The 16822-nt window shown below is 35.4% G+C and overlaps 4 protein-coding genes across 4 annotated transcripts; 2 read left to right on the top strand and 2 right to left on the bottom strand.

Moving 5' to 3' along the window:
* The first annotated feature begins 219 nt into the window (after positions 1–219).
* Positions 220–2473, top strand: LOC112562557 (proliferating cell nuclear antigen-like). The gene is made up of 6 exons (XM_025235856.1): positions 220–630; positions 861–958; positions 1161–1228; positions 1453–1597; positions 1908–2081; positions 2247–2473. Exons 1-6 carry the CDS (start codon positions 410–412, stop codon positions 2324–2326), a joined length of 786 nt encoding a protein of 261 aa, XP_025091641.1. The 5' UTR covers positions 220–409; the 3' UTR covers positions 2327–2473.
* An 850-nt stretch (positions 2474–3323) lies between these two features.
* On the bottom strand, positions 3324–5447 carry LOC112562578 (translation machinery-associated protein 16-like). The gene has a single exon (XM_025235896.1). The coding sequence runs from the start codon at positions 5367–5369 to the stop codon at positions 4839–4841; it is 531 nt and encodes a 176-aa protein (XP_025091681.1). The 5' UTR covers positions 5370–5447; the 3' UTR covers positions 3324–4838.
* A 169-nt stretch (positions 5448–5616) lies between these two features.
* On the top strand, positions 5617–8478 carry LOC112562572 (39S ribosomal protein L12, mitochondrial-like). The gene is made up of 5 exons (XM_025235882.1): positions 5617–5798; positions 6456–6657; positions 6998–7060; positions 7293–7433; positions 7848–8478. Exons 1-5 carry the CDS (start codon positions 5737–5739, stop codon positions 7962–7964), a joined length of 585 nt encoding a protein of 194 aa, XP_025091667.1. The 5' UTR covers positions 5617–5736; the 3' UTR covers positions 7965–8478.
* A 328-nt stretch (positions 8479–8806) lies between these two features.
* On the bottom strand, positions 8807–15978 carry LOC112562548 (serine hydroxymethyltransferase, cytosolic-like). Its single transcript, XM_025235844.1, has 8 exons — positions 15826–15978; positions 14622–14825; positions 13050–13408; positions 12404–12616; positions 12021–12134; positions 11509–11631; positions 10605–10832; positions 8807–9567 (listed from the first exon to the last, which is right to left on the bottom strand). Exons 2-8 carry the CDS (start codon positions 14822–14824, stop codon positions 9401–9403), a joined length of 1407 nt encoding a protein of 468 aa, XP_025091629.1. The 5' UTR covers position 14825; positions 15826–15978; the 3' UTR covers positions 8807–9400.
* Positions 15979–16822: the final 844 nt, after the last annotated feature.

Below are 16822 nucleotides of genomic sequence, written 5' to 3'. Positions count from 1 at the left end.
ACTGAATGCAGATGTTACTTTTCACAGAGTTGCTGCCAGTTGAAACTCACTTCAGACTAACATTAAATACGCAAAACGAATTTTAATAACTTTAATAATGGTCTAGATAACATGACGTAATTTATATAATGACTTTGTAGTTTTGATGGTTAAAATGTAAAGTGAAACGCGCCCCAGACACAGATGCTAGCCACTAAAACGTAACTTCCGGTAGTGTACACCAATCTGCACACAGCGTTGTTCCCGCCACCTTCACTCTTGGCGCGATTGTGGCTTCGATACAAGGTAAACCTCGGGGCTGAACCTCCATTTTCGACAACAGCTTTGGACTTTGATCGTCTGTACCCTTCGTTTACATCGAAACGTCTTCCTGGTTGTTACTTTTGTGATTTTTCTTCTCGGGGGAAAAATGTTCGAGGCACGACTTGTTCAAGGATCTTTGTGGAAAAAGATTTTAGAAGCGACAAAAGATCTCCTCAATGAAGCAATTTACGATTGCACAAGCACAGGAATCAGTCTTCAAGCTATGGACAGTTCACACGTTAGTTTGGTGTCCTTAAACTTGCGGAGCGATGGATTTGATACCTACAGATGTGACAGAAACTTGTCCATGGGCATTAATTTGCCGAGGTAATACAAATTTGGTTGTTGCAAAATTGCGCCGAAATTCATCAATGCGTCATTTCTGATAAAATCTTTTTAGTTCTTTTCTTAATTCCCAGCTAGATTATGACATATAAATTATATCGTATTGTGTTATATTCGAGTCAGATAATTTCAAAGTAATGCAAATGAAACTATTAACTTCGTACACATACCATTATTGGAAGTTAGATTTTAACGCACTTTTGCTTTTGCAGCATGGCAAAAATACTGAAATGCGCTGGCAACGATGACATTATCACCATCAAGGCCGGCGATAATGCTGACACAGTTACATTTGTCTTTGAATCGCCAAGTAAGTACATTTTTCAGTTTTTTAAAGTCTTTATTGGTATTGTCAAAACGGTGAGTTGCTTTTGAATAAGAAGCGGTACAGTTCTGGTGTGTTTTTAATAATTACAAACAAATCTGTTTATATTTAAAGTATTATGAAGTCATTCAAAATTTTGTGATAAAACTGTTAAGTCGCATATCAAGTTTTATTTATTTTATTACAGATCAAGAGAAGGTGTCAGACTATGAGATGAAGCTGATTGATCTTGACACAGAACATCTTGGCATTCCAGTAATTCGATCAACTTGAATTATTAGATTTTAAAATGAAAACAGCTACTTAAATTCTTTCTTAATTTTTTTTTTTTATTGTTACATTTGTCATTTTGTATAAAACAATAGTTCTTTTTTGCACTTGGATGCTGATATAGATATGTACTGATTTATTTCACAATAGTGGTAATAATTAACCTTGCCTGTGCATTTATATTTATGAGTTTCTTAAAATCCATACAGGACACCGAGTACAGCTGCGTAGTGAAAATGCCATCTGCTGAGTTTCAACGTATCTGCCGTGACCTTAGTCAAATTGGTGACTCTGTTGTCATCTCGTGTACTAAGGAAGGAGTCAAGTTTTCTGCCAGTGGAGACCTTGGGACAGGTATTTTATTAAAAGCAAAATTACCATATAACTAATTTTATTCATTATTCAGTAATCTTTTGAATGAAAAATTTACCTGTTGTTGTAATGCATGTGTTTTCTCCTACATATCAAATAGAAAATCTCCCAGTAAGATAATTTCAGTACATATGGTTTATTTGAACTTAGAACATCTGATAGCTGTACAAAAACTTTCAAATTACTTTGCTGATGCAGTAAAGATCATGTTTTATGTTTGAAACCTAATGGAAGTGACTGCATGCCATGTTTCTTGCTGCCAATTGTATTTTTCGATACTTTCTCTTTTCAGGAAACGTCAAACTTGCCCAGACAACAAGTACAGACAAAGAAGAGGAAGCTGTTATTGTAGAGATGAATCAGGCTGTTTGTTTGACATTTGCACTCAGATACTTGAATTTTTTCACCAAGGCAACTGCTTTATCTCCACAGGTGACATTATCTATGTCACAGGATGTACCACTGGGTATGTAACTGAGCATCTTTTAGGAATGCATAGAATCTTAATTCCAGCATAAAAGCAACATGCTAAAAGTTTTTTGTTGAATTTATTTTATCGTATAAATCAGTTTTAAAAGCAATGTAGAGTTACGTCCCCTGGTTAATGTTGTTTCGCTCTTTTTTTTTTCAGTGGTGGAGTACAAAATTGCTGACATGGGATACTTGAGGTTTTACCTTGCCCCTAAAATTGAGGACCAGGATGGAGAATAAATGGGCAGGACAATGTGACTATTCCATGGACAAATTTGTTTCGAACTTTAAAGCCAGTCATGTACACAGCATGAAGACTGGAACAGTAAAAATTGCATTGTTGTGTTTTGAGAAAAGAAAAATTAAACTAGTACTTTTTTCAGTCAATGTTATACGTGTCCCGTTTTGAACAAGAAAGAGCATGCTTCATATGAACTTGATAGCATTTTCAGAAATCTGATAATCTAACGCGTTTTCCTGGCATTTTAGTTTTTCCTCCTTTACATCAAATTTTTCTTACCAGTAAAGTCTTGTTCATGCTTGGGGAGGGGCGAACATTTTATGTGTCTATATATAATATACAGATTGTTTGCATTCTTCCTCTTCTCTTCCTTCCTGTCCAGTCCTACCAAATTTTCCTCGTGCAAAAAAAGCTTAATGAGATTTAATCGGTATAGCCACAAAGTGATGCTTTTTTTGTTTGTTTTTTTAATATATATATAACTTTTGCACAAGTGTTCTAGACTACTCATGTGCTTGCATACATAAGACTGATTTTGTTTTCTTTCTCTGCTAACCTGCTTATTGCAATCAAGTGCAGATACACAATGTTAGAAATTAAACATTTTTATAAGAGGTACATCCAGAGGACAAGACCCATTACTGCTTCCAGCTCACCCATTAAGCATTAAATAATAACTTTAAAGAGAATGGGCTGTGTCAAAGCTTTCAAGGAGTGAAAGACTACATAGGAACCATAGAAATAGGGAACTTTAAGAAAAGCACAGGTTTGAATGTTTGTGTAACTGCATAGAGGGTTATGAAGATGAAAGGCAAAAGGTCTTAACTGGGAATAATTTTGTCAATCACATCCTGCTCAGTGTTCAACTGAAAAAGGACCTGTATGAAGAGCTGAGGGTTTAAAGTAGTGACTTTCATAACTATGGTTTCTGCCTATTTTCAATGATTGGGAAAGCTAACAAACTAAATTGTTCCATAAGGGAGGAAAATCACAAGCTGTTTGAGATGGCAGAGAAAATCTTTATTTTTGCATTGCCTCAATATGTTAAAGGTTTTATTTACACCAGTAAAGTTATGGTAGCAAACACCCAGTAATATTTTACTGCCTCGGCAAATGTCCTGAGCATCACCTGCAGCGTGGTGCACACTGACAGCAAGCAGTTTGTCACTTTACATTTTGTCCAGGAAATTTTATTCCCCCTTTCATAATGCCAGCATCTTCAACAGAAAGCTATTATATTCAGCAAAACCAAATTAGATGTTAGAGGTAAAACACCAATTTTCTTACCTGCTATTTTTTATAGCATAAAATTACTTTCTAGCAATACTGTGGCACATTATCCATCACCAAGACATTCACAATATTTTTCTAATAAACGTAAGCTACAATACACATTCTTTCACTGACCAGACAATGTGAACTAAGCAAACAAAAAAAAAAGCAACCTGTCTGGAGGATGAAAGTAAATCAGATACAGATCTGTATCATTTTCTCAAAGGATCAGCATAATATACTAATAGACTGAAGCAAGCCAGTTAAATAAAGACATGACCATTTTGTCTGGGAAACAGGTGAAACTTAAAGGTGCTTTCATATTCTTGTTGTTAGCTCAATGCTGAAATTCTGATTCCAAAATAAAATCCATTTTTAATACTGTAGTGAAAAGTGAAGTAACTAGATAAATGTGTGGATATGCATGCTGGTAACATTCATTTTCACTCTTATACATGCGCACTCTATGTAATCTTTCAAGCCATCTGTTGGGAAACCTTAAATGTATGAACATGAGGTTAGCCTTTAAAAGTCATAAAACTGTCCCAAAGAAAAATATTACAGCAGTTGATTCGTTACAAATACACATTAATGCAAGGATATATGCTCTTTGCTTCTAACATCTGACCCACTCAAAACTGATCAATCTGGTTGAAAGAAGGGTTGGTTTCATATTACTAAAGTACAACCCAGTTGTAATGACCCTAAGCATCACATGAATATCACACGCATTTTTGTATATTACAAGTCTCAACAAACATTTTGGTTATAATCTGATAGGAAATGAGGCCTTCACATTTTATACTTTCCCTCTATTCTAGGATCTCAACAGTTGTCAAACCAGCTAACATGATTAACACTTTTTGGTGGGTTTTTGTCATATTGCTCCATAGTAAAATGTGTGAATTAAGTCACCATAGTGAGTTTGCCATAAAATATTGCAAGGGAAGGTATTTTGCAAATTGTTTATTATACTGCATTAAAGACTTAATGGTAAATATGTTTTGGAGAAAAGAATACAACAAATCTGAAAGGTTTGGATAACATCTATCTCAAATTAGTAATAGAGATACTAGTAAAATCAAAGCATTTAAATGTATAAAGAATGAAAAAGAAATGACATTAAGTGAACTTCAAAAACTGTACGCACACCTTAAATATTAACTGGCGCGGTAATCGGACACATTGTTTTAAATCAGCAGGTCATTACAAATCCACTACTGTGTAGTTTAGGGTTGTTCATGAATCGATTTTTGTGACACCATTTTCTGTGGCCTCCATCTTTTGTCTGTCATTTGTGCTAATTTTCCTCAATTTGAAATTCTGCACATATTTCATCTCACCGTTCCAGTTTCTGAAGGCTAGAAGATTTGCCTTGTTTAGGAAGTCTGGAACTTCTATACCAACGCTTTCGAATTCGTTGTTTTCCATTTCTTTTGTAATCTGTATGGCTGCTTCGCGAGGAGCATACTGTTTCGATTTTCTTGTTCCGACACTGTGAACGATAGATATCTGCTGCAACTCCTCATCAAAACGCTTTCTAAAATTCTCCACCATATCAAAAAGTTCTGATTTAGTGTACACCTCTCTGTCATCTAGATGGTCGTGGAACCATTTTAGTTTTTCTGCCAAGATGTCCAATTTAGACGAGCGTTCCTTTCTGGCTTTTGAAAGTCGTTTATCATGACTGTATCGCCTTTCTGCTTGTAATGCCTTTCTACTGTACGGATGTATAACTTTCTCCGATTTTGTTTTCTGACTTTTCGGCATTCTTTTATGGCAACACAGAGGATAGTATAAACACGTGTGATCCAATTAGCTTTCTTCAGCCCGGAAGTAATTCTTACCCATAAACCCACAACTTTTTTTTAGGAATAGGGTATAAAAAATAGTTGTTTGCGTTTTTTGAGTTTCTTGTTTGTGTATTGTGATAAAAAAAATTACTAAGTTTAAGTTACTTTACTCCCGATGAGTTCAAAATTTACTCTTTGGATGGAAATTACATATATTCTCATATTGTTTAAATTCATATAAAGATCCTTCCGGTTTAGGCGGCCAGTCCATGTGTGTTAGCGATTCGCGTACCTGGGAGAGAAATTAGAGTTTAACTGTAAAATTTTTTTCTGCTGTAAACTTGATGATGCAGGCAGCAACGTCAGTGATACGATCTAAAGTGCTGGCTTCTAACTATTGCAGAAGGTAAACGTATAATTTAAATATTTTTTGACATTGGGGCAACCGCAGGTCAACATGAGTAAAGACTCGCAGGATTTATGCCCATGGTATATTTCGTACTGTTCGACCTACAGTATATTTATTAAATTTTAGCACTTTTTGTCTTCTCAACCACTCTGTAGACTAATTCAGTGGTAGTCTTATTGGTCGAAAAAGTTACGAAAGTCTATAAACATGACTTTTGTAAAAACTAACCTAGTGCGATTGGGCCCGAAATTTCGGCTTAGGGTGTAAAGTTATTAAGAAATAATCAGAATATGAGCATAGTGTTTCTGTTACGTTCTTTGATAATACCTAACCTTTAACACTCGTCTGATCATGCATTCCTGCTTTATGCTGTTTATGAATCTGCGATTGAAAATAAATCGAGCCAATCTTTTAGATTCCCCTAAGTGAATAATGATCGTGTATCTGAAAAGATAATCAACACTGTATAATGACCCTATATGCAAACCTGGTATATCATTTTAATAGGGAACAGTAAGTCGGATAAGTATTTTAACGTTTTCATAATTGTAATCTCTAAGAATCCACTTCCTGTGGATGGATTTCAATGATTATTCACTTAAAATTGTGTATGACTGCATATTGATGCTAAATTGTGACCACAATGTTCAACAGGTTGGCACTAAAGCTTCAGGTGCACAGGACCTATATGTGTAACTGTGTGTCAACAAGACTTTATGGCACAGTAACTGATGCTATTCTCCCACCTCACGCTGAAGGAACAGAGAGAATATATCCACCCAAGATTCAGAAGCTAGTCCAAGACATAAGTGAGCTGACATTGTTAGAAGTTGCTGACCTGAATGAACTACTAAAGGTACTCAAACACTTAAATTGTTTTAAGGGTTCTATTAATTTTAAGAAATTTTAGAGCAATTAGTATTTTTAACATATTTCCACATGTGTTTCCAAGGATGTATTACACATTTTAGAAGCCAGATGAACACAATTTGGTATGAAATTGTTCAGGGTTTTTTTTTGTTTTTTTTTTTTAAAGTTCTGGGTCATTTGTAATTCAAACATGGATTCAATTATTGTCATTAAAAGAATTTTAGTTCTACAGTTTTATCTTCTGCAAGACATAATCCTTCTCAGCAAAGTAAATACTGTTTTTGAAATTTTTCAGAAACATATATATATATTGACTTCATTTGCAGAAAACTCTAAACATTAAAGATGCACCCATGATGTCTGTGGGTTCAGTTGCTGCCCCAGTAAAGGTATGGATTTTATCTCTGCCATCATTGGATTTATATTGTTCAGCTACAGCATTGGTAGTTTACCTTAGCTCAAAACAATTTAAAAAAAAAAATTAAAGAAACATCCATTCATTAGTTTTGAAGGAAGAAATGTCTACATTCAAAAAGGGTCATTACGGTACACGTCAAGTTTCTCAAAAACCATATATGTGTATGGATTGATTTAAGCATACTGGTTTTATGTGGGTAAAAGGAAGTGGAAGAAGAGGAAGAAGCAGCCCCAGTGAATGTAAAGATGACCTTCACTGTGAAACTTACAAAGTTTGATGACACTAAAAAGGTTCAGCTCATCAAGGAAATCAAGAGTCTTCTTCCAAATATGAATCTTGTCCAGGTAATTATCATAAAGAAAATATTGAGGTTATTCTTTACTTCTCATCTCTATTTCTAAATCCGTTATGACACATGAATTTGTTTAATAAAATAAAAAAACCCACTTTTGGATATCAGTAGGTTTTGTTAGGGGATCATTAATCACTTGATGCTACTTAATGTAGTTATGTATGTTAAAGCAAAGATCATAGTTCAAGTTAGGTTACAAGAGAACTGCAGCAAGTTCTAAATGCAGAAGAAATATCAAACAAACTACAAATATCAGATTTGAGCATAGGCTTTAAAGTATTCGACCTCAACTCTGACTTTAAAAAAAAAAAGTAAAGTTGAATATAGCTTTAAATGGCAACCTTCTATTAATGATTGTAAGGCTTATTACTGTATTTGTGACAAAATCGCAAAAATTTTGTTTCAGGCCAAAAAGTTTGTAGAGAGTGCACCTCAGGTAGTGAAGGCAGATATTCCAAAGGATGAAGCTGAAAAACTGAAAGAGGCTCTTGCAGCTGTTGGAGGAGAAGTTGAAATAGAATAAGCTGTTTGTTTTTGATTTTTCTTTTTGTTTGAAAAACCTATGTACAGCACTTTACAAACTGATAAATTGTATTATTGGCAAAGCACTAAAAAATTGTAGTAAAATCAGGAATAGACTGTTAATATGTGGAAAATTCTGAGAAAGAATGATTTGTATGATTTCATAGGGATGTCCTTTTAAAAAATGCTAATAGGAAGCCTGTCAGATTTGACAGGCAAGTTTTTCCTGTATCAAACTGAACAAAAGAGATAAAATCTTAAGAAAGTTCTGGATCAGAAGGTCAATTATTCCTAATGTATACATTTTCAGTTAAGAGAAGTTTTTGTAGATTTAACTTTGTTGGATGCCAGCAGCCATCAATAATTTACAAATTTGCTGAGGATTTTTTTTTTTTTAATTCAATGTAGATGGTTGCAGTTACTTTGTCATGATACATATGAGAGTGTAAGTCATTGTTCTACTGATGCTTGATGTGTGTAAAGAGTGAATAAAGAGGAAACATGTAGATGAGAAATTGTTTTTTGTTTTTTGTGGCATTTAGTTGCCTTTCAGATGTGCAAGAATCACAGCACTGCATGTTACTTCCTCACCAGTCCTTATTCTAAAACAATTTAAAATGGGAAAGAACATGCTGCTTGTAATTATGTTTCAGCCGCTGAAAATCCACATTCACATGCAGGGTCTTTTAGCCATAAATCTTGGTATTGGTGCGGATAACACAATACCATACACAGAATTCCATATAGATGCATGTGGGATAAGTTTGCAAGTGTTGTCTGCATTCGTATAGAGAAATTGTTAGCTTCCATAAAGCAACACTAATAGTCATGTAAAAGCTCCAGTTTCAAATAATATTGCACATGACAAGTGCTTTTTTTTTAATTGTTCCTGAAATTGCTGCAAAATATCTTAAAATATTCTAACAGAGTTGTTAATACCATGCACAAGTTCACAAAATCCTTTTTTGTCATATGAAAAAACAAAAAATGTAAGCTAATAAGTTTCAAAGTTCAAATCGCATGTAAAATTCAGGAAATGCAGAGTGCATTTTGATACCACGCTCCTCAAACATTTCAAGATTTAAAATGATAGAAAACCCAGTGGAGATTTGTAAATATGGTAGCTATGTCCAAATAATCAGTTTACTTTTAATATCAACTAAGACAGCATGACAAAATATTTATAACACACATGAATTTCTCTTTAACCCATGGAAATAGATTTGTATAAGGTGATCTCTTGAAAAATGTTCAACTGGACACATATAACACATTTTCATTTCCCTGAAAATAGTATATGTTGTGGTACAGTCAGTCAAAAGACTAAAGGAACAAAAGAATGTTCAGATTTTTTTGTGCTTTATGCTTAAAGCTGTCCATGTTATGATGTGAAAACTTGTGCACGTTTGTAAATAAGGTCATATGAAGATATGCAAATCACCAATCATTAAACCCTGGCATAGGGAATGACACTGCAAAATTTTCAACACGCTGTTTCAAATCTTTAATCTTGGAACGGATAACTGGGTCTTCATCCACCTTTGCCTTGAACTCTTTCAGCAACGGACCACAACTGCTGTTGATTTCCTTTGTGAGCTCAATAGCTGTTGGAAATTGAAAATAAAATTTAGTATCAACATAATATGCTGACAGTGATTGCATATTCTTTCACATTTTCACAATCTCTTTCATGAATATTGTGACCAGTCCTTCTCTCTATTAAAGGACAAAGTCAGAAGTTGGGCTTTAATGATGCTCTACATCACATTTCCACTCAAAATGTCAAGTTGCAAAATGATCATTTACTTGCGATCACATCTAAAGCACAATTGTGAGATAGTCGAAGCAGACTTGTGATATATTAAGTTTAGTCACTGAAACATTCGGTACAAAAGGTATCAAAAGTTTCCTAAAAGCATGTCATCAAAATGCTGGTACGCTGGATTTGGAGATCACGCCATAACATTGTGAACCATAGCACAATGATGGCAAGGTTAGTGAACTGTAGAATGCTAGCATGACCAACAAAATATTTACAAAAAAGTAAAAGTTTCAATGTAGCTACTGCATAATTCAACGTGGCAATTTCTCAAAGGTAGGAAGCAGCGAAGTCTTGTTAAAACTGTTCTGTAAACTATGACTTTCTGTAGATTACTAGCTTTCCATGCTTCTTGCAGATTGCAAGCTATAAATCAAGCCTACACTGGTTAGTCAGCGAAACAGCTAACACTACATCACTTGATACTTTGTCTTGGGCAAACATGGGAACCTTTGGGGATTTACCTGAAGCTGTGTTTTAGATGCAGCTTAAGTAAATGACCACTTTGTAACCTAAAATGTTGATTGAACAAGTTTCAGAATGTCAGCATCCATTATAAAAGCCCAACTTACCATTTTGCTTGCTTATCTTAAGACATTCAAGTTTTAGCACACATTTACAGTGCGCTCACAACAAATGATTCAATTTAAACTACAAATTAAAAAGAAAATTCTTGGTGTCTAGAATTTTCTTTACAGACAAAGATAAATTCTTCATACAATGCAATTTTTTCTGTGCTAATGTAAAATATTTCTATGAAAAAATAAAAAACAAATGTGAAAGGAGTCCAATTATAACTAAGCCAGAAGTAGTTATTCGTACCTTCATGAAAAAAATCAATAACTTTTTCAAAGTCAGCTTCCTTGAAGTTTCGAGAGGTTAGTGCAGGGGTACCAAGTCGCAACCCACTTGGCTTTAGAGCAGATTTGTCTCCGGGGCAAGTGTTCTTATTCACAGCAAGGCCAATCTCCTCCAAAACTTTCTCACCCCTTGCCCCATCCAGCTTTTGAGGACGAAGATCGACAAGCACAAGGTGTGTGTCTGTTCCTCCTGTTAAATGCAAATCATTCTTCATCAAATGTAAATACTAAGTAAGAGAAGAGGCAACCCAGCAAGGAACATAAGACAGATTTACTTGAAATAAATGAACATCACATGACAAAAAGTTTACCACTAACAGGGCTTCTGCTAGGATAAATTCTTTGGGGTCCTAGGACTCCTTCTTCAGATTTTTAAGGGGTCCCTGTTCTTCACCCAAATTTGAATGGACCCTATTGACGAAAATTGAAGGGGTCCTCCGAACTTTTAATGCGTAATGTACGCAATTTTTTGCGTAAGCAGAAGCCCTGCCACTAACATGAACTGGATCTTAGTTTAATTTGACCAATGCTGAGAAAACTGCACAAGCCTTAACTGTAATTATGCATACCAGGGGCTGTAGTTATGAAGCGAGGGCAAATCATTGATCTGGAGCAACATGGGGAACTCGAGGAAAAGCATCTTTTCAAAATTAAAAAGCAGTGCCTAGCCATGCAGATGAGGAGTTATGAAGATGATCTGTATAAAGAAACAAAATGTGCACAGGGTCTAAACATCACAACTTGAAAAGACTTTTCCCAACTCTGCAACGGGGAAACAACTTACTCTTGCTTTATAACTAGGGCTGCAGAAGTGTTTCATCAGCGTTATTTTGAAAGTCAGTTTTTAATGATGAAACCATGCTTACCAGACACAATATGGTACCCTTTATTTTGTAGTGCCTTTGCCATTGCTTTTGCATTGGAAACAATTTGTTGCTGATACAGTTTAAACTCTGGTGTCTGCGCCTGCTTCAGAGATACTGCAACAGCTGTTGAAGAAACAAATATAAAAACCTAAATGTCAGGACTTGTGAAGCAAGAATTATGAAGTTGCTTCTAGGTGTGACTCACCACCCTTTTCCTTTATTCATTTTCATTTTATTTTAGTGCTTCTGGTGTATAATGCAAGAATGATTACATCAGCCTCTGTGAACCCCACTATTAAAATTAAAAAGGGGGATGCACCTCTAGCTATGAGAAACAATAAGTTGGTGAAACAGTCTGGGTTCTTATTTGCCGGAGGCTTTAAAAACATGTGTGAAGAGAAAAAACCTAGATGGCACTGATAAGAAAATGGCAGCATAACCAATAAGACTGGTAGGAAGAAGGCCTTAAATTGTCATTACTAAAAGCACCACAAACTGCAGCAGCAGCTTACCTGCAATCTGATGATTGTGAGGGCCTCCCTGGAGACCTGGGAATACTGCCTCATTTATCTTCCTCTCCAGATCAAACATTACCTTTTCTCCATTCTTTGTTTCCTTTCTTACACCTGCAAAAATGAAGTGCATGAGAAGCAATATGCATCTGAAATTGTTCCATCTGCAGTCCAGGTGTTCAATTACAGATGAACTGTCAGTTGTGTAAGAAAATGTTGGTGTGCATATGGTCTAGAAAAACTCTAGATAAGTTTTTTTTTAAAGATTGCATCATTTTCCAGAGTTCTTTGCCCCATTATTATTAAAATCTCCCAAATCACTTTTCTTGTGCAAGCACAGTGGTAGAAACCAATAAAGATATTTCAATGAAATGAAAATCAACCTTTTCTATAGAATATCATGCCAGAGCGAGGCCCTCTCAGAGACTTGTGAGTTGTGGTGGTAACAACATCACAGTATTCAAATGGACTGGGAACCACTCCTGCAGCTACCAGACCACTGACATGTGCCATATCTGCAAGTAAGTAAGCTCCCACCTCATCTGCAATCTCACGGAACCGCTTGTAGTCAAGGTTACGAGAATAACAGCTGACACCTGTAAGCAGAAATGGGTTTTGCCAACTCATCAAAAAGGAAAATTAACAAAAGAAAAATGCTGAGGAGTACAAATGCTATCTTGCTATGTTTTCAACAGTCTAAATCAAAGATTACCACAAAGATGGCAAATCCTAAAGTGATAATCAAATGCAATCATTAGCTCTCGACATTTCAGTCGATTATTTGTAGTCACATAATTACATTAACTCAAAACTTAAGCAAGAAAACTTTTTTAAAAAAAAGAAAAAAAAACCCAAAGCAAAAGCGTTAAGCAGACATGTTTTAACAAAAACATTTATTTCCAAATATACTTCTTTAAAACCAACTGAAATAAGCAATTGCTTGCGTAGCCAAGTCAGAACACGAAATTGATCACTTGAGACAGGGTAAGAATTAAAATGCCACAAACTAAGGCAAGTTAAAAAGCACACCTGCAACAATCATCTTTGGAAGAAACAGTTTTGCATTCTCTGCCAGCTTGTCATAATCAATAAGACCAGTAGCAGGATCCAGCTTGTATGGGAAGGATTCAAAGAAAAGAGATGTTGCAGACACTTTCTTTTGGTTGGTCATAAAACCATGTGACAAATGGCCCCCATCTGGCAGATGAAGCCCCATGATACGACCATGAGGTTCAACAAGAGCTGTGTAAACAGCAAAATTTGCAGGAGAACCAGAAAGCGGTTGGACATTGACACCCCACTCCTCGTTGTTCAAGTTATAAGCATCAAGTGCTCGCTTCTTACACAGGAGTTCCACTTTGTCAATGATTTCATTTCCACCATAATACCTAGTCAGAAAGAAAAGTGCACACTGATAAAAATATTCTACAACAGATGAACAGTATTCTGGTCACATCAATGAATTAACATGGTCCGTACTACTATGACAGAAACAAAATACTGACTTTATCCTGGATAAACTTCAATTATCCAGTGATATCACAAGCATATTTCAGAACTTTCAGGAGTAATCAAAGCATATTTCTATTTGTACAAAAATACAAAATTATTAAGTGCATTCCTTGACATCCCCATGGAATAAAACCACTTTATACAGATTTTCACTGAAAAGTAGTTTGTGGCAACAGCAAGGAGTCTTTTGTGTCTGCTGTTTTCTGTATGTATGGCATCTATATACTCATGTTTGAAACTTTCCCTTCCTTGCCGCAAAGATCCCATTTATATCTGGCTTTGTTGTTCTTTGCTTTTTCAATTGCCAAAAACTTTTATATTTTTCATCTGTAAGCCACAGCTTATTACAGCAAGTCTGCTTTGTCAACATTGTAAGAGGATGACGATGCCACTACAAATGGTGACAGTCAAATCTGCAAGGGAAGTTATTCTGTAGCCATGTATCAATTTCTAGCTTATACAGAAAAATAAACAAGCACTTTCAATATTTTTAAACAATTAATGCTTCAAAAATTTTACCATAATAAATTTTCTGCAAATATTTTTTACTTTTCCCTGACCTTTAATGAATTTCTTCCAATATTGACTTTTCAAGTTCTTCTGGATCTGTACAATCCCTGAATTAATGAGACTAAACACATCCTTGCAGAAAACATATCAAAAAAATCTTCAACATAATTAGGACAATAACAAGTGAAAAATTACAATCTTTGTCAATACACATCACTGCCAAACTTCTATCTTTCGGTGACAAAGAAAGGTTCAACCCAAGGGAGGGAGGTGAGAAGCACATGCAGTGCCAGCAACTTTTCAAATTGTTTCCATCTGGCCCGACAAGTACCCTCAACTCCCTCTGCTGGATCAAATCCCTTCCTTTATGCAGAATGGTGAAGGTCTTTAAAGGCAAACCTGCAAACAGCTCATAATTTCTTCTCAACATAAAACACCACAACTAGTAAAATGATACAAACAACTTAAAATAACCTTGCATGAAAAGTTTAAGACTGTAAGAGTGAAAGATACATTCACATGACAGCTGAACAAGACAACTGAATTACTCAACACTCATCAAATCTATTGACCTCTCACCTCTGGCCTGGCTGACCTTCAGAATATTTATTGTTGAGACAAGAACCAAGGGCCTGCAAAACAGATTTGCTGGCAAAGTTCTCAGAGGCAATCAACTCCAACCCTCTGCGCTGTCGCTCCTTCTCTGCACGAATGAGCTCATAAATCTCTGGATCATCATCTCTTATGTCATCCTGCAGCCAAAATCTGCAGTCTTCAGTCATTCTGATAATCAGAAAGCAATAAATAAAATAAATATAGCCCCACCACCTGGATATTAAAAGTCGTCATTTGAATGACATGCAACTATCAAGTATTCGACTACCAGTCTTAAAGTTTAGTATGAACAAATGTACTGTAACATAAAAAAAAACCCACTGCAATATCACACATTTACAATGTTGCTAAAAATATTAACCAAGTTTTGGTCAATGTTACTTAACACTTTTAATCACAAGACCTTGACGTTTTGTGTCCTAATAATGTACAATGCGATTAAGTCAACATTAAAATCACTTTTATTCAGAAAAATATTTACATCAATGTTTCACAAACGAACTTTACAGACGTGAATGTATGCCTCTTTAGAATTCTTTTTCTCCCAGACTGATATGAATTAAAATTAATGGTCATATAATAAATGCATAGCAATAAATGGCAGTCTTATGTTAAGTCGTTAACATCGGAAAAATGTTGTCAATATCACAGGTGCCCATCTTCCCATTAAAACAATCTCTGATTCTTCAATTTTCAAGAAATCGGCAAAATTCAAACACTATACTAAATCTTTCACACATTTACTTCAAATTACTAATAATGGATGATCAATAAATTCGATACGTATTTAGTACTTCAAATATAAAAACTTTGTTTGTATTAAACAATTTTAAATATTTAAATAGTAGAATAACACAACAGATGGTCCTCGACCGTTCGATTTATTAACGTTAATCAAAGTCGTAATGTTGACACGTACTTCAACGAAGTTCCTATCACTTTTATCAGACCCGACAAAAAAGCTGACATGAAGGTATTGTGTATATATGCCTTATATGTAAATTCTTGTTATTAAACATAATAAACTGGTCTGCGTTAATCCCTACAAGCAAATTCCCGCCTTTTCAAGTGCTTTTGTCAATCAATGTGATGTAGTGTTGATAAGATTTCAAATAAATTGACTTTCTCGCGTTAAAATTTTATAAACCTTTTATTTGTCATAACGTACCTGCGTTCGTATGCGATATTCACGTCACGCCTTACCAACAACTTCACCACCGACGCCAGAGACCACCTCGTGCAGTCGGCAAAATATATTTATACATTAAAATAACCAATCATATTTGTTTTAAGAAGAGGTTATACCTTTTGGCCAATCGAAAAAGGTGTTGGAAATATCTTGAGCTACGTGCAAGAGTGAGTTCCCCTGTCACTTCGTCTTACTTTTACAAAAGTCGGTAAAGCGCTAAATCCGTAAACAAGAGGCGGGTGGACAGTTTTTTTTTATTACGGTCACCAGATGTTTTGGGAGCTAAAGCGGGACGCGTGCCGATCATGGTGTCATCACTAATAACCAGCGCCGAGGGGGGAAAGGGGCTCTGACAAGGAAACGCCGAAAGGCAGTGAACCAGGAGACAAATTTGAAATATTAATTAAATGGCGATAGGCAAAAGCAAAACTAAAGTCACGGATGCGAATCAATGTACGGTTATCATATTTTTAAATACAATCGAGACATTGATTGACTTTAGATGACATTTTATGAGCCGGGACGTCTGGTCCAGCTGTTAGTTTTTTTTAAAAAAGCTTGTTCTCCACGTAATATAATTTTTATTGGTATAGCGCATTTTCCCACCATTGTAGGCAGGCTGAAAGCGCTTTACTAATAAGAAAAACGCACAAAAACAAGAATGAATGCTGGTCTTAAAAACATTTGTAGAATCACTGTATGTGACCTTCGCCTATCACAGTCTATAGCTGATATGTAACACTGTCAAACTGCATGATGACCACTTCTGATGAGGACTCATGTTAAGAGTGACCATCACCTTGTTTTCTGATACTGATGGGAAGGCGATGTCTTAAGGCTGACTGACTTGCAAGTGGAGAATCAGACATTTGATGTTTGGAACAAGCACAATGCTTTGTTACTGATTTGTCTGACATAACTTTTATCTTCACTTAGGACCCAAACTCGCAGAGTAGCTCCCTTATAGCACAATGAT

Source organism: Pomacea canaliculata, linkage group LG1 (genome assembly GCF_003073045.1).
Source record: "Pomacea canaliculata isolate SZHN2017 linkage group LG1, ASM307304v1, whole genome shotgun sequence".
Lineage (NCBI taxonomy): Eukaryota > Metazoa > Mollusca > Gastropoda > Architaenioglossa > Ampullariidae > Pomacea > Pomacea canaliculata.
The sequence above is the reverse complement of the archived record's forward strand: the minus strand, read 5'-3'. Positions and strand labels throughout refer to the sequence as shown.

Bases quoted from the DNA above. Each gene is read 5' to 3' on its own strand.
- LOC112562578 (XM_025235896.1), bottom strand. From the start codon at position 5,369: ATGCCGAAAAGTCAGAAAACAAAATCGGAGAAAGTTATACATCCGTAC.
- LOC112562557 (XM_025235856.1), top strand. From the start codon at position 410: ATGTTCGAGGCACGACTTGTTCAAGGATCTTTGTGGAAAAAGATTTTA. The intron at 959-1,160 runs GTAAGTACATTT...ATTTTATTACAG, and splicing joins ATTTGTCTTTGAATCGCCAA to ATCAAGAGAAGGTGTCAGAC. The intron at 1,598-1,907 runs GTATTTTATTAA...TTCTCTTTTCAG, and splicing joins CAGTGGAGACCTTGGGACAG to GAAACGTCAAACTTGCCCAG.
- LOC112562572 (XM_025235882.1), top strand. From the start codon at position 5,737: ATGATGCAGGCAGCAACGTCAGTGATACGATCTAAAGTGCTGGCTTCT. The intron at 5,799-6,455 runs GTAAACGTATAA...AATGTTCAACAG, and splicing joins GCTTCTAACTATTGCAGAAG to GTTGGCACTAAAGCTTCAGG. The intron at 7,061-7,292 runs GTATGGATTTTA...TGTGGGTAAAAG, and splicing joins CAGTTGCTGCCCCAGTAAAG to GAAGTGGAAGAAGAGGAAGA.
- LOC112562548 (XM_025235844.1), bottom strand. From the start codon at position 14,824: ATGACTGAAGACTGCAGATTTTGGCTGCAGGATGACATAAGAGATGAT. The intron at 12,617-13,049 runs GTGTGCTTTTTA...TTCTGCTTACAG, and splicing joins TCCAAAGATGATTGTTGCAG to GTGTCAGCTGTTATTCTCGT. The intron at 12,135-12,403 runs GTTGATTTTCAT...TCATTTTTGCAG, and splicing joins CATGATATTCTATAGAAAAG to GTGTAAGAAAGGAAACAAAG.